This window comes from Alosa alosa, chromosome 1 (assembly GCF_017589495.1).
Source record: "Alosa alosa isolate M-15738 ecotype Scorff River chromosome 1, AALO_Geno_1.1, whole genome shotgun sequence".
Lineage (NCBI taxonomy): Eukaryota > Metazoa > Chordata > Actinopteri > Clupeiformes > Clupeidae > Alosa > Alosa alosa.
The window spans coordinates 7,451,520-7,472,719 of record NC_063189.1 but is presented as its reverse complement, the minus strand read 5'-3'; the positions used below and the strand labels follow the sequence as shown (position 1 = coordinate 7,472,719).

At 44.1% G+C, this 21,200-nt stretch overlaps 1 protein-coding gene and 1 long non-coding RNA gene across 2 annotated transcripts in view; both read right to left on the bottom strand.

The window, feature by feature from the left end:
• Nucleotides 1-417: 417 nt before the first annotated feature.
• LOC125304952 lies at nucleotides 418-3,503 on the bottom strand. Its single transcript, XR_007195293.1, has 4 exons — nucleotides 3,221-3,503; nucleotides 2,677-2,743; nucleotides 2,001-2,078; nucleotides 418-513 (listed from the first exon to the last, which is right to left on the bottom strand). It is a non-coding gene; the product is annotated as an uncharacterized LOC125304952 (long non-coding RNA).
• An 11,387-nt stretch (nucleotides 3,504-14,890) lies between these two features.
• Nucleotides 14,891-21,200, bottom strand: part of LOC125306011 (FERM and PDZ domain-containing protein 1) — a 30,367-nt gene continuing 24,057 nt past the window's right edge. The window contains exons 14-16 of the mRNA XM_048261146.1: nucleotides 21,041-21,185; nucleotides 19,729-20,805; nucleotides 14,891-18,497 (exon numbers count right to left, since the gene is read on the bottom strand). Of these exons, the coding sequence (XP_048117103.1) occupies nucleotides 15,964-18,497; nucleotides 19,729-20,805; nucleotides 21,041-21,185 (3,756 nt within the window). The 3' untranslated portion in view covers nucleotides 14,891-15,963. The remainder of the gene's footprint in view (nucleotides 18,498-19,728; nucleotides 20,806-21,040; nucleotides 21,186-21,200) is intronic.

Sequence of the window (21,200 nt, the reverse complement as noted above, 5' to 3'; positions counted from 1 at the left end):
GGCGATTGCGGCCCTTATTTGGGCCAAATGTGCACTTTATCATAATGATCTGGGCCAGATCCAGACCAGATGAGTATTGCGGCCCTTATTTGGGCCAAATGCGGACCAGCTCATTTTACGTCTGGCACCCATTTGTACTATATATAGTCAATGTCACTAACAAATCAAGGAGTTACAGTATTTGTTCAGAATTTCAAGCTTTAAAAAGTTAAGATTGTCAAATGTATAAAGGATTACTAATAAAGCTTTTTAAACAGTAACATCCAATACCCCTAGTTGAACTCAGTAGCCAGTAGTTTGATCATGTATATTGATTGTTAAATTATCAACATCTTGGAATAAATCATCTAAAAATCAAAACCTTGTACTAATGTATTTCAGAAAAGAAGCACAAATTCAAAATTTTACTTGCTTTATTAAATTTCATTTATCACACACACTTTCCCTCTCAATTTATTACACACACATATGTAGCATGCACTGGGTGGTGGGTGGATCTTGTCCTTACTGCCCCTGTTGAGACAAGAAAGGCCAATCAGCACACATGACAATCCTTGGCTAATGCTTCCTGTACAAAAATTACATTACTCAACATTATCAAGATAGTTAATGATTTGAGTTGAATTTGAGAATGAATGATGTGATACAGTGTGTAATGCTTCCACTAGATTGGAAATGTAAAAATCTTGTTTGAGAAAGATGACAAGTCTTAGTCTTGGAACAAGAAAATTTGAAAAATGTGAAAATGGAGGGAACAAATTAGAAGACAAAGTGGAATGTCTATTTCTATCCCTGTTCAAACAATTTAAGCAAAAAAACAGCGTTCCACATTCAGCTTTTAGAGAGACAGTTATCTTTGATTATGAGTGCACCACCGGGGACTCGAATTTCAAATGACGATTGTCCGTCATTTGAGCGAGAATTTTAATCCTGATAACACCTTTATGTAATATATTTTGGTTTTGAGTTTTAAATGTCAGAAACATAGGCTAAACAGTGCTACAAGACTTACACTTACCTTACTGAAAGGCAGGATTGCAGACAGGGCACGCCCGAATTCCGCCAGTCCGCCACCTCAACGCCTCGGTCCTGGGGCTGAAGACAGACATTTTAAAAGACACTTTATTAAATATCTTTTATTTTATATCCTTTATATTTTTCTGAATGACTGATATTTATGACAGCACACTTTATGCAGATTAGCCTATAGCCTAGGCCTACTATTTTTTATTACAACTCTACCTCTTTAATTCAGCTGTCTGGTTGAAGCCTGGAAATGTTGTAAACAAAGTAGCATAGTTGGCTAGTTTAGCCTGTCATAGTCTACTGATTGGACTGTTCAGTTTACCCATGTGTGTTGAAGTTTCAAGATAATACTTGTTCTCCTTGGGACAGGCCCTTTTGGGAAACGTTGGTATTGAGATGATCAGTCAACTTCAATGCAAGAGTTTTAAACAAATATGTGCAGCATTGATAGCTAATGATGCTAAGCGGATTTAATATTAATTTAGCTAGTCGTCTTCTATCGTCCTTGCTTTCCACGATTGTGAATGTTTTATTTAAGTCAGCGTGTTCATTGAGCAGGAGAGGGAGGGGAGGGGGGCCTTGAGAGAACGGGGGCAAGGAGAGGGGGTTTACATTATATACTGTTTGGTAAAGTTGCACACATAGTCTACAATGAAAGCAAGGAGAGGTATGAAATTATTATTTATTTATTTGTTTTTGGACAACGTAGACTACCGATAAGTAAAGCGGGAGATGTGGGTTGCTTTTGCGGCCGCGTAAGCTGCAAAGCAGTGCGTGAAACACTAGAAAGGGTGTGTCGCGATTCTGCCTTTTCACACCGCGACACAGTATCGTGGATATGAATGTCGCGATTTCGGGCTCGAATCGTATATCGTTACAGCCCTACTGATAACACCTTTATGTAATATATTTTGGTTTTTGAGTTTTAAATATCAGAAACATAGGCTAAACAGTGTTACAAGACTTACACTTACCTTACTGAAAGGCAGGATTGCAGACAGGGCACGCCGAATTCACGCCACCTCAACACCTCGGTCCTGGGGCTGAAGAGACTGGGGAGGAGGGAGAAGGCATGATTCATTCGATACTTGGATACCCGTCTGACAGTATAAAATCATTATTTTAACATACTAACACATATCTCACAACATAGATAACTCGCCAACATCCCAATTCGTTCCATTGTTAGGGACCTGAAACCGGTCTATACGGCTCTGTAAATTTTCATGGTGGATTACGTCGAATAAGTCGACTAATCGCTGCAGCACTACAAAGAATCTGTCACTGTTTATGTTATAACTAGATTGTAACTCTGTAAAGTGTGTTTTCCATTGCTGCTGCAGTTTTCTCAACCACGATTACCACGAGTTTGAAAATGCTCCCTCCCGCTATGTAGTCAAGATGGCGCACGCTGAGGGCGAAAGATTCTAGAGTGAAGCATGTATCCAGCGTTCCACATTCAGCTTTTAGAGAGACCGTTATCTTTGATTACGAGTGCACCACCGGGGATTCGAATTTCCAAATGACGATTGTCCGTCGTACAAACGAGAATTTTAATCCCTGATAACACCTTTATGTAATATATTTTGGTTTTTGAGTTTTAAATGTCAGAAACATAGGCTAAACAGTGCTACAAGACTTATCACTTACCTTACTGAAAGGGAGGATTGCAGACAGGGCACGCCAATCACGCCACCTGAACGCCTCAGTCCTGGGGCTGAAGAGACGGGGGCGGAGGGAGAAGGCATGATTCATTTGATACTTGGATACACGCCTAGACGGCTAACTGTATAAAATCATTATTTTAACATACAAACACGTATCTCACTTCATAGAACACATCTCAATTATTTTCTGGCTTACAGAGGATGCGGTAGAGGTTAAGGAATCAGGCTAGCACGCTAGCCTGGAAATTCTGAGTTAAAATCTCAGCCTAAGTTGCTCTAAGGGAGACTAGCCCTGAAGTAACAAGTAAATTGACCAAATTAAGTAAGCGGATAAAAAGCGTTGCTAAATTAATTTGTACATGGATAAAATGAACATTTCATTAACCCTTGCTTACCCCAAAAGCTAACGTTAGCTAATTATCCAAGACCAGTTTAAAGTAGCGTAAACGTCAAAAGGATCCATTAACATTATATGAAAGCAAAAATAATGTATTTCATTCTAATATAGTTGAAGCAAATAGGCTTACCTGAAACAAATCAAACAAACTCTTCTTTTCACTAGCTCTCGTGTTCACCAACCGCCTCCGTTAACGTCTAACTCAGCTCTGCCGGCGGTAAGGCAGTCGACGAAATCGTAGAACTAAAAATTCGCGCTTGCGTTTCACGACGGCTGGCCGTATCAGTTGTGACTGTGCTTTCCCGCCCCCTGGTGTCTGATCCGGGTCAATGTCTCCATCACGACAGTAAAACAGAGGTGACAGTTACACGGATTTGCCAGTTTGAAGGCGGAGTCTGTCCGGAGTCTACTGCTATCTGGGGTGCTTTTCTTTCTCTTAAGGTCGGTCAAATACTCCTCTGGCAGCTTTCTCTTCTGTGTCCGTGCTTCACTCTCCTTCCTTGCACGATGCTGATCAAGGAAAACACGGTACCTCGACCTGGCTGCACCCACCGAGACCAGCAGTTCTTTTGTGAGGGGAACTTTGGTCACTCCACCATGCAAATCTACAAAATCACACACAAGTCTATGTGCAACCATTGTCTCTTCCTGCATATTGTCAGTCTCAACCTCCTTGTTCACAGAGAACCCCCTTTCAACTGAAGCTTGCCCATGAGAAAGGAGGAGCAGCTTCTGGCAAAATGCCCAAGCCTTACTGGATAGGCATGGCTTAAGAAGCCGCACAAGAAGCTGTCCAGCCGTTTCACCAGTGGCTGGAAGGAGAGAAACTCTTCATTCCTACACTCAAGGGTCAGAAGAGCCTCAAATTTTTGTAGAAAACATAGGGAATACCTTAATATATGTATATATTCATGCACTTCAACTTCTATAAAGACTACAATAACATTTGGTTACGATGGTTTAAATTCAGGGCTAACCCTAAGGTTTCAGAGGGCATAGAAACTCCACTAAACTGAGATCAATACAATTTTAAACTCAGGACACGAAAATTACATGTAGTTAATCTGCAACACCTACATGATCGCTCATCCAATTTCTTTTGTTGATTATTGTTGTCAGGATACCTTTCCATTTGAGACTGAGCTTCTTTCTGATTTTTACATTTTCTTAAATGTGCTACACTTATTAGGTATATGTGATTCCTAAAAAACACACATAAACTTTATATTTTAAGCAAGCAAAACCCTATGTAAATTAATCCTAAATCATGAACCACTGCACACAGAACAGGTGCAGGATCATTACCAACCACATGACAAAAGCTAGAGATCCACGCTAAATAAATACCCTGGTGGGAAACGAGAAAAAGTATACATGGAGCAAATGTCTACAAGATTTGCACAGTTAAGTATAATGCTGTAAACACAGTCTAATAACCACTTGGAGTATCATTTAGCGTGGTCCTTTAACTTTGGTCAAAGCCCCTTCTAGAACTACTCCTACCAGCGAATACACCTCCTGCCAGCTGCTTGGTCTGTAGAAAGGTCTGCACCAGACATTTCATTTGTTCCTTGCACCTGTCTGGGTCTCTGAACATGTTAGGGGTCCAGACAGGCCATCTGCCTAACGGTGCAATATTTAAGTGGACTCTTCTCCTGCACTTTTCTGACTATATTGGTCAGCCCCTGCATGCAGTCTCTCCTAAATTCTAGGACTCTGAGATCTGATACTGTTGTTTCCTGAAGAGGAATGTACAATAAAAACATAAGTAGGTAGAATGTACAACACAATGATTTCTGCTTCTTGTATCCTGACTACAACTTCAAAATTGAACACAATACCTTCAGGGCTTTTTCTGCACCTAGGCCAATGTCCATTCTCCTCTCACCCACGTCCAGCTTGGTGAGCTGCAGTTTTGTGATGTCCTGCAGGACTTCTCGTTTCATAAAGCGCCTCAGTACACTCTGCCAGATAAAAAATGAAAAATGTAAGTGCCCTACATCCATATTTTTCATGCAGTAATGTCACAGTTTTAACAGAAAAAAAATAAACAAAGGTTGAACAATTTCACCCATTAAACACAGTGTACATAATACATTATACACACATATCTAATACATCATAGTAGCTGAGCGAGATTTCAGGGGATTTCTCAGCCAAATGTTTAACAGCTTCCTTATAACGCATGCAACATGCATGCAATCTAAAGGAAATCTCGTAACCATGCCAACATCTAGACCAGAAAAGCCATGTGGTCGATCAGGACCACCATCATGATGGACTCTATCTGAAAATGATGAGTCAGTCTGTAACACAAAATCATCCACCGGGTATGTCATTCTGTGGTTGAAATAAAAACCTGGCTGGCAACACTTATCACATCCATGATATGCATTGTGAGCCTTTATGTTCTTCACAAATGCTCTAGCAGGGGTGTCACATACACCCACAAAAAAGGGCAATAACAACAGGTTCTTTCATTTCAATGTTTATCAAAAGTCATAGGAATGGGTAATTTGCGCGCCTGACATGGTGAGGTAGTGACGAAAAATAACAATACAGGCCTCTTTCGAGGCCCTGTAATTGGAATTAGCGAATCCTAAACCCATAGGCGAAGACCGGTTTGTCTGGTTCTTCACAAATCTGGTCTGGTTCTTCACAAATGCTCTAGCAGGGGTGTCACATACACCCACAGAAAAGGGCAATAACAACAGGTTCTTTCATTTGAATGTTTATCAAAAGTCATAAAGTGGGCCATAACTGTAAACTTGAGCTCTTAAACAGACGTAAGAGAAAGTTCATGAACTGCAGCTAACACTCGAACAGAGCATGTGTCGCGCTCCATGCAAACAACAGAGACCAGGGAGAGGACCAAGCAGGTCTGTTCAGACACTACATTAACAAGATTCAAACACACCTAGCTCCACTAGAAACAAATGAGAGGTACCTGAACAGTTTGCAGAGAAATATGTATTCTGTTTTGAAATAAAGAGTTAGTATATATTTAACAAAATGTGTTTTTTAGAAGAAAATTATCCATTTGGCCAATTGTGTTTTGTAGGTGTGAGTCTGTGTTAAGAGTTTAGAAAAAGTATCTGAAGTATGGGTAAGTGCTTGTTAGCGATTGAAAAAAACTGTAACAAAAAAGACTGAATTGGAATATCATTAACCTTTCAAAAGTTATGATAAATTTAGTGATCAGTGTAAAAAAATGCAGGAAACGGGATTTAGAATGTTGAAAGAATTCACATTCTCTTTCTCACCAAAAACATAAAAGTATGCATAAAAACTAATAATGAAGTCAGACACAATGGTTTAGATTTATTTGGTCCATAAGAATAAACCATTTATTTGTATATAAGCAAATGCTACAGTCAATAATAATGATATATAAAAAAAAACATGTACCTTACCAGTAATACGGGAAGTAAGTATACTGTATAGTTATTGAAGATCATTTCAAATATAGAGACATAAAATACATTTGATTCAACAGATACAACTTCCTTATATAAATCAGTATAATATGAAAATTATATACATCTATAAAATGTATTATTACTTATGAAAAGTTAGGAATACAATCAACTTCAAAATCACTCAAAAATCAATAAGCGCTTTCAGACATACGTGTAAGACCGGAGGTTCTGCCGATGTTAAACGGTGGGGCCGTATATCTGAACGACATGACCGGTCATATGGAAGTCCGAATGTACCCGGTGTTTATACTACTCCCCCCTAGTATTTCCTCCGGACATTATGTAAATGTGCTGTGTCTGAACGAGGAGTAGAACATGTGGTTAAAATTCACACCTAGTGAGAGGGTGTTGGTGGCGTTTCTTTCGATGCGTCCATGTGGTTAGATCTGACTTAAATGCCAGTGTTATGATGGAGTGGCATGCTGTCCAGAAAATCTCCGACCTGGAAAGATGCAGACATCACTGAGCTACTGTCCATGAGGGCATTCAACATTTTGATAGAACACCTGAAGGGAACGTTAGAGACACGTTAGCCTACAACTGCATGGCAAGGACAAACAAATTCAGAAGACTGAATCATCATAAGCAGAAGGCGCTGAAAAGGCAGTAGCCTACAGCGACGTCGTTGACGACAATAACAGGAGTATTTAATAAACAATATTTATTTAATAAATTGTTAGTCAACACGGTTTTCTCTTCATTGATAGCCTTCATGACCTGCTGAGCATATATGCCTAGAGAAAATGAAAACGAAGTAAACCCAACTTTGTTCCAAGCTCCTTACGTAAATGCGACACATGGGGAGAGGATGCTTTTGGAAAAAATAAACCATGAAAAAATGAACAACTTCACTGTTATTGATGTTAGTATTTTGTTTGTTGCTTAAAAACGTATGATCTTGAAGTCTTGAGTTAGCCTACTGAATTGGCTGGTAGCCTACCATAAAGTTTGTGCATGCTCTCTCTCTCTCCAAGCATAAAACCAGATTTGGGGTTCTATAGCTAATTCTGGTACATAACGTTGAAAACAGATAAATGTGTTTATTTGAAGCACACATACAAATACTGTAGGCTAGGTCAATTTCAAGTCGCACTCACATTGACTAGCCTACTTCAAGTATTAGCCTATGCACAATAGATTTCTCTTCTTTAGCCTACATAATGCATAGGCTACACTTTGTAAATAAAAGCAGCTGTGACAGGCAGCGGCGCGATATATTCGTCATATCTTGCATCTTGTGAACTCTACAAGCCCCCACCCCTCACTCGACAACCACACAGAGATTCTGTAATGTAATGCGTGTATGTCGTTCACACATACGTCCATTATAAGGTCAGTATTAGGTCCGCAGGTTAGCATCATATCTGAATCATCCGAAGGGTAGGACCTCCGTTTGACAAACCTCCTCATATACTCCGGAGGTTATATCTGAAAGCGCTTAATGTGTTCTAAACATTTGAAAGTGGATTACATAGAACAAGCCTGTTGAGAATAAACACATTTATACACAAACTCATACACACACACAAAGAGGAGGATAGGGAAGGTGGGGTGGGGATCCTGAAGGTTGAACACAGAAGACCTATGACTCATAACGAAACGCATCCCCTCCTGTAGAATGCCAAATCTGACAGCAATTTTGTTTACCAAAAAGTCACCTACCGCTAAACTTCAGGCCATACAAGCTACTAGTGTTATTATGTATTATTTTTTATAACAAAGCCAACCATTTTTCTTTGGCTCCTGCTGTACAGGAATATCTACTTGATGAAAAGACGACAGATTAGAAGTTGGAGCAGCTGAAGGAGAGGCTGAAATTTTGACGGAAATGCCTGCCAGCTGTTGTGAAGTCTTTCTGGCTGTAGCTACCAAACCTAGGTTCAACACCAGATTCTGCATTGCCAAACTTGAAATAATAAGAAACTACTGACAACGGCAATGTCAATGGAGAAAAAGTGTACACAATATGTATTTATCATTTGGTCAACGCTCCCTGATCCCTTCAGAGACTTGGTTCCCCAGTAGCAATGGATATTAGGGAGGGAAGTGAAGCCCCATGTCAATGATCAATCCTAGAAAACTGTGAAAGTCTTCTGGAGTCTCTTCGTCCCATGCCCCTGCACTGTGTGTTTGCATACGACGGCCTACTAAGCACAACCTCCCACCCGTTCCAGTTGATAAAACCACATATGCCTGGGACAACAACATATAAAAAACAACATAACAAGTCTATTTCACAGTGTTTTAGTGGCAGTCTACACCACCCTATGCACGCCACCTAAATCTATACCTTCTTCCTCCATCCTCACATGGTCTTCAACATTGTGAGCGCAAGCTCATCAGCAGTCAGCTACCTCTTCAGGCCTGCAACGAGGTCTGTGTAGGTCTTTTTATCCTCCATCTGAAACAACAGTAAAATCATACAAATGTAATACCTTTATTAATTTACAAAATAAAATCAAAACTACAGATGTATGTGTGTGTTGATTGCCTGGCTGGCATCAAGATAAAGACAGATTACATTTCACCTAGTAACTAACTGCTGAAAATCCAATAATGTAATTTCTGACATAATTATGTGATTTCACATCATGTTTTCTATAACTACATATTGAGAGGACTAGAAAAGCTATCAAGTCATGTCATTTTAGAAAATGTTGAGACAAGCACGTCTTGTCATTTAGAAGTTAGCAAGCTAAATCAGTTCACTACAAACTGCCTAGCGAGGTAACAACTCGAGGACAGGCAATAAGTTAATTAGCACTACATTTCTGACAGAATATGTGATTTCACATCTTGTTTTCTACAACTACAGATTGAGAGGAGAACAAATATCGCTCAACTTATTTCATGTAGAACCGACGCAAACAAACGCAGCGCCCATTGATTTATCCAGCTTTGATGTGCTAACGTTATACTGACTTGCCAATAATGCTTTCCTAACAAGCAAATTGGTACTAGAAAACAAACTTACTTACAGGTTATATACTAACAGGTTTTTAAATGAAATTGTCAAATAAAAATAACTGACATCAAAAGCAAACGAGAGTACTGCAAGCAGTTCAGAGTAATGTAGCTAGCTAAAGTTACATGACGATACACTTAGCCCCCGCTATGCCATAATGTTGACGTTGATGAGAAAGCATATTTCTGTCAAATAACATGATTTTAGGACTACAAATTAAGATTAACCATAACTACAACCAATGTAAAAACATATATTACCTCAGTTTATCAAGCTGTGTGTTGTAAACTCCAACGAAGTGCAGGTGGCATCTGGCTGTCCATATCAATATATATGACTGAAGTAAAACGTTTTTTTTTTTTTAACGACTGATCTTCAAGTATCCAAAACATTTTCCCTTAACCAATCATATCAAATTGAAGCTTATGTTGTCAGCATTACGGGGAAGATTTCAGAAATAAAATCAGTCATTGGACAGAGATATTAAATGATTGGTCATCGTTAAAATTTTAACGAAATTAGAATGTACGGGCTTGTAAGGGTTAAAGATAAGAAGAAAGCACCACTTAAGAAGTATTTTTGTCTTAAGAAGGCTTTGTGAATACGGTCCCTGTAGTCTTAGAGAATGAGATTGTATGCTTAAATCCTGAGAAACTGACAGTTGGTGCAGGTGGCCTGGCCAGGATTCTAATTGCTTAATGACCCTATTGTGATGTCATCAGCCCAATGTTAAGTCTATGGGGAAATTTAGAATAGTTTTTAATTAATAGTTTAAAAAGTATAAAAGTTACGAAGATGAAAAGTACAAAGCACACATGTCCTAAGAAAGACCTATGTAACATAGTTTGAATGAAGTTTCTACGTTCTACGTCTAAGCTGTATTAGCTGTGTTAGTAGATAAGAAGACGAAGCCTAGGAAGAACAGTGCAGTGCATTTTCATGCACTGTAATAATAAGAAGCCCAGGAAGAACAGGCACTGTAATTAATCTCAATGCAGTGTAAAAAAGAGCATCATGGATGAACAAAGATCTTGCAAAGGAGCTTCCTATATTTTCCAACTGTATTGTCATTGCAACACATTTCTCATCTGAACTAATGCACCTTAAATTTACTCATACAGGCTTTGGTAAATATTTACCTTTGGAATGACTGGTGAACTGTAACAAAAGGGCATCTGTCTCATTGAAAACAGGATACTCTCATTTACAGTGTTGGGGAGTAACGGAATACATGTACTGGCGTTACGTATTCAGAATACAAATTATGAACTGTATTCCGATACAGTTACAAGTTAAATAGTTGGTATTTAGAAAACAGTTACATTGTTGAAATCAATGGATTACATGACGATACTTCTCTGTTTCATAAGTTTATTCACTCTCTAAATAAATTAAGGCAACTCCATTTCCCAGAAGCTCCTGAAAGCAATCAATGAAATTGTTTCCATGTTTAAATCCAAGCCCCGCCGTCTTGCACTAGCCTCAAAACGCAGCGCGCATTATGGATGCGTCATGGGAGACCCTAAAATGACTGTTTGCACAGCAAATTAGGAGTAAAGTAAGTGGAGGTAACTCCTGTTCCTCACTGATCGTGGTTCCTGATGTCTGTTCAAAGGATATTTTCCCAAGTATTAATAGCTCAGGCTACTTCGGCCAATCGGTTACACAGTTTGCTAATCAATAAACAAAGCCTAGTTCACGTGTTGATTTAGACCTACAATAAAAACCAATCTCTAAAATAGGCACTGCATTCTAAGTTTTTTATTCTAACTTAACATAGCTTTATGGATTATTTTTTCTAATTAGATCTACATTTAAGTTTTAAAATATATTATATGGTGCAGCCTCTGAAGAATTATTCTTGCGAGTAGGCCTAGCATATTTTAACGTGCGGTTTTTGATTGTCATTACGCGATCACATTCATTTTGAGAGCCCTGAGTAGCCTATAGTGTTTACATTTACATGGTCATTTGCGTTCAGGTAGCTTAGTTGACTTTACATTCTCCTATGTGGGCCTAACACTTCAGCCATTTGGAACAGAAGAACACCAGAACAGGCCTGGGCCCACTTCCCCGAAAGCATCTTAAGAAGAGCGTCGTAAAGTCCCTCTTACGAACGTCTTAAGATTTGCCGACTGTTTCCCGAAACCATCGTAGCTTAAGAGCATCGTGAAAACACTCGTAGATCTACGAGTGCTCCAGAGTACTCGTTACCGGCTAAGAGCGTCTTAACAGTACTTCTCACTGAGGTCACCAACAGGACATACAGAGGAATTACAACTTAGAATACATAATCCAATTTACGTTCCCATTCTTTATTGTGTTTACCTGTGATGAATCAGATTTTAGCGTGCAAAATAGCCTAGATTTAATGGTCATAATAATGTGATGAAAAGCGGACAAAAATGCAATCAAGTTATGAAACGAGGCGTTGCCAGAATAGTTTGACATTATCTTTGCTAAGTGAATATTTTTATTAGGCCTATGAGGTAAAAAAAGCAGAGAAAGCAACATGTGGTTTAGTCTGTAGCCTACTGCATCAAAATCTAAGCCTACACATTTCCTCTCTTTCTTACTCGACTTCTTTCTTATCTTCAAGCGTGTTCTTAAGTGGCACCTTGAAAAAATATTGCATGGTGCAACAATCTAATCTTAAAATAATTACAATTATTTATGTCTCTGTGTGGTATATAACCTACTTGGGATGCTTACATGCAGATGTCAAAGTGTTTCTATTTTCGTATTGATGTGAATTAATGTGTAGATCCGAAGTTTAAATGGTAGGCCTATAGCTGTGACGTGCAGTCACCTGACATCACCGTCAAATCAGAGGATATTTCAGAAGTATTAACGTGGACAGCTCCTCTTAAAAGCAGTGCATGCGCGTTCACGCTACGAGCATGTTCGGGAAATAGTCGGAAAAACCAAACGAACGATCGTAAGATGAATCGTAGAAAACCCTCTTAAGAGCGTGTCTCCGTCGTTATCGGGTAAGTGGGCCCTGTTTAGTAGGCCTAAGAAGGATTTGATGGCCGCATTCCTACACTGCAATTCAATGCGGAAGTAATCTAAGTATTCAGAATACGTTACTCAGATTGAGTAACGTAACGGAATACTTTACAAATTACATTTTTGGGCATGTATGTATTCTGTAACGGAATACGCTTTGAAAGTAACCCTCCTTACACTGCTCATTTATGTATCTCTCGCTGTGTGTAAGACAGAGAAAGAGAGAGAGAGAGAGAGAGATTATAAAAGCGTGTCAGTTCTTATATTTTTAACATTCTGTAAAACTGCACTGAAAATGAATGTAAACACATCACAGACGAGAAGCCTATATAATATCTTGCTCTGGAATAGGCTGTGAAGATGCAATATTCTCATTTGACCACCAGAGAGCACTGACAACAGAGTGCTAACAGAGACATGACTGCAAGGATGATCAGGCCTTTGGTGTTTTATGCTTATAAGGGGCAGCCGTGGCTTACTGGTTAGCACTTCCGGAGGGTTGCCGGTTCGAACCCCGACCAGAAGGAACGGCTGAGGTGCCCTTGAGCAAGGCACCTAACCCCTCACTGCCCGAGTGCTGCTGTAGCAGGCAGCTCACTGCGTCGGGATTAGTGTGTGCTTCACCTCACTGTGTGTTCACTGTGTGCTGTGTGTGTTTTACTAATTCACGGATTGGGATAAATGCAGAGACCAAATTTCCCTCACAGGATCAAAAGCAAGGATCCCTCACAGGATCAAAAGTTCCCTATCTGAGGCAAAAATTAGGGCAGTAGTTCCCAGGCTGCCTTAGCAGCGTGAATCAAATTGCGCGCAAGGCAGCATGGGAACACCCAGGCTATAATACATGTATAACCAGCTAACTAATCTTAAGTAATTGTATTGTTCTAAATTCTGTAATGATATTATTATTATTATTATTCAAACAGTAGGCCTATAACTACAAGTCCATCACACCGCATGCAGCCACGTTCTTAGAACGCACCTTTGTTATTGTTCGTTTAATGCTGTTATTTCATTTGAGGGCTTTACAAGTACAGAGCAACACAGTTTTCTTACCATAGTGTAGCGTATTAGTTTTGAGAAATAACAATCAGTTCTTTTTATGTACTGTGGTGATTACTACATAGGACAACTGGAATAAACTCCTTCCTGTTGATACGGAATTCTGTGGACCTATTTCCTTAACGCTGCACATGAGTGAAGAAATTGCTTCTGTTTAGAAACATCAGCATAGCCCTCACATTAGTATGAAAACTTCCTCCAAGTGGAAGGACTCAACAATACTTATTGTGCATGGATTAATAGACAAAGCACTACTCATCTGCAGACAACTCATTCAAAAGTTCTTTTAATAGTGTGAGTATACCATTGTCAAGCATTAACTGCTCATCATTCATACTGTACATCCATCCCTTCATTCATACGCACACAAGGAGACAACACTGCAGACATTACATGGCTTTCCCACATGCCTGATAACAATTCTGTGCACAGCCGCTCAGCCTTGCCTGTATTTAAATAACATAAATATACTGAACATACTCAAGCAGTGTCATTTATGTCACCCCAGGAAAGTGATGCAGTTGAAATACAAATGTAGTTCTCTCAAAGCAGCACTGGTTCATGTCCACCAGCAAGGTGGGTTTGGAGTGGCTTGTGGTGTCACTAGTCTTCCTGTAAAACACGGTTGTACCTCCAGCAGCTTTGATGGACATGCAGAGACAGAGCGAGAGAAAGAAAGAGAAATGGACAGTGGCAGGTGATCTTGATCAGTGTATTGTTTTTGGTGGGCAGTGTCTTTTTGGGTGAAGGCAGTCAAAGGTGTTCTTATGTAAATGATTCAAAAGATGAATGTTTATCATGTGCTCTGTCAGTGTTGGGAATAGAGGGCGTCACATTTTCCATTGATACCCCTAAAATTAAATACATAAATTAAATAACATCAATGGTGTTTTCCAGTTTCTTGACCAGGTGAATCATCTCTGAGGCCTGAGCCCTTTCATATGATAGATGCACATTACATAACTCAGGGACTTCCCAAGTCCCGTCGGTGGACACCATTCGGCCTCCATTTCCATAGCGAAGCAGCACTGAAGTAACCTGACTCTCGCCAGATGAATTTCGTTCTGCCTAGCTCCACTCATCCATCTGGGATCGATCCATTGGAGTGGTGCTTCAGAAGGCTGGGCCTTATCAAAAAATCCTTGCATATGATTGGATAAGCCACTTGTCCGTCATCTATTGACGTGCTACTTCAACCACTCACATCGAAGCCAACCCGTGACGCTGAGAACAGTCTCACAGTCGCTTCTATGCTACGTCACATCTATGAAACTCCCGCCCTGCATCCTGATTGGCTCTACCATACAATCTGGTGCCGAAATCACTCTCAATGGAACCGATCCCAGATGGATGTGAGTGGAGCTGGGCGGAACGAAATTCATCTGGCGAGAGTCAGGTTAGCACTGAAGTGATTCTGCATAACATGGACTTGAATCAAACGCATTCCAGGTTCAGTGGGTATGCTTCAGTCTGCCTCCAGGTCATATTTACACAAGCCCAACCATGACCTTTGGTACCATTATGCCAGTATAAATAACAAAATTACACAAGTTTAGATAAACAGTTGTAAACAGTTATTCAAACTTGTGTTCAGAACCATATGAAAAATAACATCATAATCAAATCATTACGATAAGTATGTGTTATTCTAAATTATGCTTAAAAATGTGTGTTTGGAATGACCCAAAGCATCTGTGCATCTCTCAGCATCTGTTCACAGAACAATAGTTGTTGATGAGACTGGGAATGTAATCTCTGTGAAGCAAACTCATGAATAAATGAATACATTCGAATATGAGAACTAACACATAAACATGAATATTCTAGGACGAGCAGGTACTGTATGCTTTCAGTTGTCATTGTCACTGAGTGTGTAATACTGCACTCATGGCCTGCTTGGTAGCCATGCATTTGATCTGTCTTTGGTGTGTGTGTGTGTGTATGCATGCTCACTGTTTGTAAACCTGTGCTTGGGCACAACAGGTGTAAAGCACATTCACTATAGTCTCTAGGCAGGAAATCATTGGGAGGGGGTTGAAGAGTGTGGTCCTTCCCCTTCCCCCTACAGGCTCAAGAGGAACCATCTTCTCCTCTGTTCCACGTAGCCAATACTGAAAGCCAGCATTAAGACGTCCAAACAGACCCCCACCTTCCTGAAGAACAAGAGTTCTCAAACGCCCTTAATCCTCAACCTCAGAAAAAGCTTTCTTTGTCTCCAGCATCGTTGACTCAAAGTGCTTCGCCATGGAGTGACGGCCCTGCCACAGGTGTGGATGGCATGGCCACTGAGAGGGGTTTGCTCTGCTCATGGATTCTTGAGTGGAGATCAGAGGGCAGCTCAGGTCGTGGGGTTAAAGGTCAGAGTGCGGTGAGTGTGCGGAAGAGCTGCGTGAGGCAGAAGACGGAGGTGGTGAGGGCGGTGCACTGGCGTGCCAGCAGCTTGATGCTGAGGTCGTGGCAGCTGCTGCGCTTGCCCGTGGCCGCTGCCGCGCTGCCCACGCACTCGGCGGTGCGGGCGAACTCCCGGTAGGTCCGCGCCACGTCGGCCAGCCCCGCTAGCGCTTGGCCGTGCCGCTGACGGCAACGCGGGCAGCTGGAGAAGCACAGGCAGACGGAGGCCAGCTGCACCAGCGCGCGGAAGCTGAGCGCCAGCGCCTGCAGGGTGTCCTCGGCCGTCTGGCCGGCGCGCACCACACGCTGGCAGCCCGCCAGCAGACCCCGCGCCTCCTCGTGCAGCCGCCGCTTGTTCTCGGAGAAGTGGGCCGCGCACGAGTCCCGGTGGTGCTCCGGGCTCTCGCACTCGCTCCGAGATTTGGCCGCGCCCGCTAGCACGGAAAGGAGCGTCTCTGTGTCCCGCTGCAGCGCAGCGAAGCCCGCGGGCGGCGACGGATAGCGGCGGGCCAGCAAAGTGGCGATGGCCTCCTCTTCTGGGTCAGACAGGAAGCAGTTGACCGGTTCGAAAGGGGAGAGAAGAGGACTGAGCTCAGTGGAGGAAGAGGGGGGCAGAATTGGGCAGGGGAAAGAAGGAAGAGGAGAGGAGGAAGAGGAGGAGGATGAGGGGGAGAATGGGGAGGATGACAGTGGTTGAGGGATAGCTGACACCGGACTGACCACAAGAGTGTCCGGCTTTGTGCGGCAGGAGAACTCGTAGACGGTCAGCTCATCGTCGAAGCTGCTCCCATCCAAGACTCCACTGAAGCAGTTGGTGTAGACGGCCTGGCAGTCGCACACCTCCAGAGGGGCCTGGGCGGTGTCCAGCAGCACCTCACAACCCAGCGCCAGCGCACTGCGGCAGCCCAGCTCGGGTTTCCCATGGGGGCAGGGACTGGGCAGGGCCTGGGGTTGAGTGTCCGTGGGCTGGGACTCACAGTTTCTGAAGAGGCCGCAGCCCGTGAGGGCAGGGTGGGTGTGTGTGTGGTTGCCCATGTGGGGGCCTGTGTTGGGCAGGTTCTGGGTGGTCACCACCACCGAGGGCGGACCTGTGCTGACCGGTTGCTCAGCCCTCGTGGCAGAGAGGGTTTCCTGCTCTGAACTCATGGGGAACGAGTCAACTTTGGTCTCGGCTCGTTGTTGGGCCCCTGGACTGCGGTGGCTGACCTCCACCATCTCCTCGATCACCTCGGTCACCTCCTCAGACACTATGGTCACCACTTTAACCTCCGTGACCTCTGGAGCACCTTCCTCCCAGCCCAGCTGTGTGCACGGCGACCTGTCCGCTCTCCGGCAGCGGCTGGCCTCGGAGAACCTCCTCCTCTGAGGGGTGCCGCTATCCGGGCGGTTCTCGCTCAGGGCCTCCTGCGAGCGGGACAGGTAGAGGGGCAGGCTCTGGATCTTGCCCCGCAGCGTGGACGCCGACAGGCGGCCGATCATGCTGCCCGAGGAGCAGGGACTCAGCAGGAAGCCGGAGGTGGGCTCCATCGAGGACTTGGGTGGCTCCTGAAATGAGTAGTTGCTGTCCAGCTCGTCTGCCTCTCCAGCGTGAGTCAGGCTCTCACGGCTCACTGATAGCCCCCTCCTGAAGGCCTCGGTCAGGCTGGGGCTATTGCTGACTTGGGCTGCTTCCCCAATTGACCCCGCTTCCTCCTCCTCATCAGGGCTGGGGGTGTAGGATATGGTGGGGATGACGGGTGAGTGCCGGGTGGTGGGGGAGTCCACGTGACCCACGGTGAAGGAGCGAGGCCTAGGCAAAGAACAGTGGCCCTCCCCCTCCCCCTCCCCCTCCTCTAGGGGAACCTCAGCGGTTCGCCTGAAGAAGAGGTGGCCAGCGAATGCCCCCTCCGACAACCTGTCCAGCAAACCCTCTGCCGATGCCACCTCGCCTCTCCTGCTGGCCCTCAGGTCTGCCGCTGGGAGGGTGGCACTCCGCCTCACGGCACTGATGGAGGACGCCAGCAGCTCGGTGACGGCTTTCGTCTCCATGGCATCTGGCTCCACCTCCATCTCCACCTGAGTGGACAGGTGCCGGCGGTGGTGACCTCGCGGCTCCGCCAGGGCGTTGGTCAGTGGCCGGCTGCAGAAGCTGGTGATGGGCTTGTTCTCCAGCTGAGCGGGCTCGGGCTCAGTGCTGGTCAGAGGTGACACCGTGGGGCAGGGCGCCTGGCTCAGGTCCTCTGCTGGCTCTTGGCCGCTGGCTGAGATCAGGGCATCATAGTGGTTCTTGGGCCTGTGGTTCTGTTCCGGATAGGACACCAGTGACGTGTAGTCTGTCTCCAGATAGGAGCGCCGCTGCTTTCCAGACTTCCTCCTGGTCCAGGAGAGGGCGCTGTCTCTGTCCTCCAGCTCAGCCTCCTCGCTGCACTCCCCTCCCCCCTCTCTGCCGGATTCGCTCACACAGATGCCGATGTCACTGAGGCTCAGGGTCCGCTTCATGGCGCTGGATTCTGTCGAATTCTCTGTTCAATACAAATGATTATTAGAATGCCATGAATGCAATGTTGGGGAATACCTTGTGCAAAGGAAATATCATTGTATTTCAATTCATCAATCAAACATCAATATAGTAGTTCAAATGATTTTAGTCCTCCCTGTGCAAGCCTCCAGCACACCTTACGCTTTTTTGCCAAATGGTACATGAGAACCTCCACTGTGTGAAAAGACCACAATAATAGCAAATAGATGAAGACAGCAGGGTGTGATGTGACATCAGCAACATTCAGTGTGACATCAGCATCAGTGACATTAGCAGTGCCATTAAACTACAGCTCGTAATTTGCCATCATTGGCTAATTGACTAATGCAAATTACACACATACAACTTATTATTTAATAATTTTACAATTCTTTTGTAAATACAGCAAAGACAACTGATTTAGAAGTCATCACTTAAAGGAACACATCAATATTTTGGGGAAATTAGCTTAATCACTATAGTTCACTGAGGTGGGCAGTTCCAACTAGCCTATAGCACCCAAAAGTCATAAAAAAAACTCCAACTTTTTTCCTTATTTCCTTATAATTCCTTACTTATATACTAACAACATACAGGCTAGAAATATGCGAACATGTAACTATTTTCTCATTCAGGAAAAGTGATTTGCACGCAGCACCTGAAAAGCTGCAGTAGCAGTGCTTCGCCTGAATGAGAATGTAGTTCCAAGCTTGTATATGCTTAGAAAATTGCTGTGCATTTTACACTGAAATGTGTACATGTTGTAATCAGTGTTGGGTGTAACACGTTACAAAAGTAATGTAATTACTATGCCGTCAGTTAGCTGCCTTAATTATGCGCGTGCATAAAGAATGAAATGAGTAGGCCTAGGCCTAATATTTTATCACAATTTACCAGACTTTTACCTTTTTGTCTGTTTTTAACAAAATTCTGGTGCTTTTGTCACTTTTGGGGGATATGCTAGTTGGAACTGCTTACTTCAATGAGCTATGCTAACGGTGGGTGCTTCAGACTGAGTTACTGCACAGACAGAGATGAGAAGGGTATGCATTATCTTATCTAACTCAGGGGGAGATGGTGAATAAGCTAATTTCCCAAAATGTTGCATGTAGATGCCCATATTTCACTCCCATAAATACTTTCTATGATCTTGACCATGGTCTTTCACTGTGCAGAAACCACAGGCTAATTAATAAGTTCCAGTAAGTGAGCTAATGTGCAGTATGTGACCTCACCTCTGGTCATGTTGGCTGACGACGGCTGTTCTGGGGAGGTGAGTCTCTCCTGCGCATCAAAGAACTCGTCATCGGAGCTGCTGTCTCCGAAGCCTGGCGGAGGCTGGAGGATGGGCACGGGCTCCATCTCCGCCACCTCCTCTTCCTCCTCCTCCTCCTCCTCCTCTTCCTCCGGTCTGTCTGGCAGGGCTCGTGGCAGACTCCTGGCACTGTCGGGGGTCACGTTGGAGCAGATGTTGTAGTAATGGCGTGCATCACACTGCTCGAACGTGAACACGCAGCCCCCTTTTGCAGACAAGGGGGTTAGTTTCGAGAGGTCCAGGCCTCGGTAACTCAGGCTCCGCTCTTCCTCCTCCTCATCCTCGCTCGCCTCAGGAGGGCTGGGCAGACAGTCCACCATGTTGGACAGGGCCGCGTAACACAGGAAGGGGTCGCCCTCGCCGACGCCGTAGAGATCGGTGGCAGTGTGCGGTGTCCGTGGCGACAGCGGCGGGTTGTTGTGGGCGTGGCCTACGCTGAGGTGGCATGGCCGAAGGGTGGAGCAGAGGGTCAGGAGGTCGTCCTCCTCCAGAGCATCCATGGAGTCGCTGGACAGGCTGGCCAGAAAGCGGGAGTCTGTCCGGCCGGAGTCGGACGCCTCGGAGGCGGGCTCCTCCAGCATGATGTAGCAGCGCTGCTCCTCTCCTCCGCCCCCCTCCGTCTGTCCCTCTGCTCCACCCTCCACTTCCACCTCCTGCGCATCCCCATCAGCCCCCTCCACACCCCCAACCACCTCTCTAGTCCTCTGCTCCTCCATCTTCTCACTCACCCCCTCTGTGGGTTCTGTTTCCATGTCCTGCTCCTCCCCTCCCCCCTCCTCTTGCTCTGTGTGCTCCTCTGTCTCCTCCTGCTGTGGGCTCTGGCTCGTCTCCTCCTCCTCCTCCTCCTCCTCTCCTCCCTCTCGGCTCGCCGTCTGCTCAGAGCTGGACCCGTCTGCCGTCTGCTTGCTGCTCCGGGTGGCGCTGGCCACGTGGGCCAGCAAAGCGTCCACGTCAGTGTCCGAATCATCAGAATCACTTCCACAATGAGACACGTAACCTACACACACACACACACACACACACACACACACACACATAGATAGACATAAAGTCACATTATGTTTCATACAGCTGGGGAGGTGTGGACTAGTATAATGATGTGTGTGGATATGAGTGTGTATAGCATGTATGCACTTGTCTGCGTGCTGGAAATGGGTTCAGAATTATAAATGCAGCAGTGGTTAATGTCTCAATGTTAATATGGTTTGTGTGTGTGTGTGTTCAATACGTACCTTCCTCTGTTGATATGCGAGGGCTCTTGCGATGGGCATTCCATGGAAACACACAGATGTTGGGGTTGACCAAAGCTCTGCAGTATCCAGCCACCAGACAAGACAAGTCTTTGGCTGCCACCGACTCCAGCAGAAGGGTGATGGGCTACAGACAAAACAC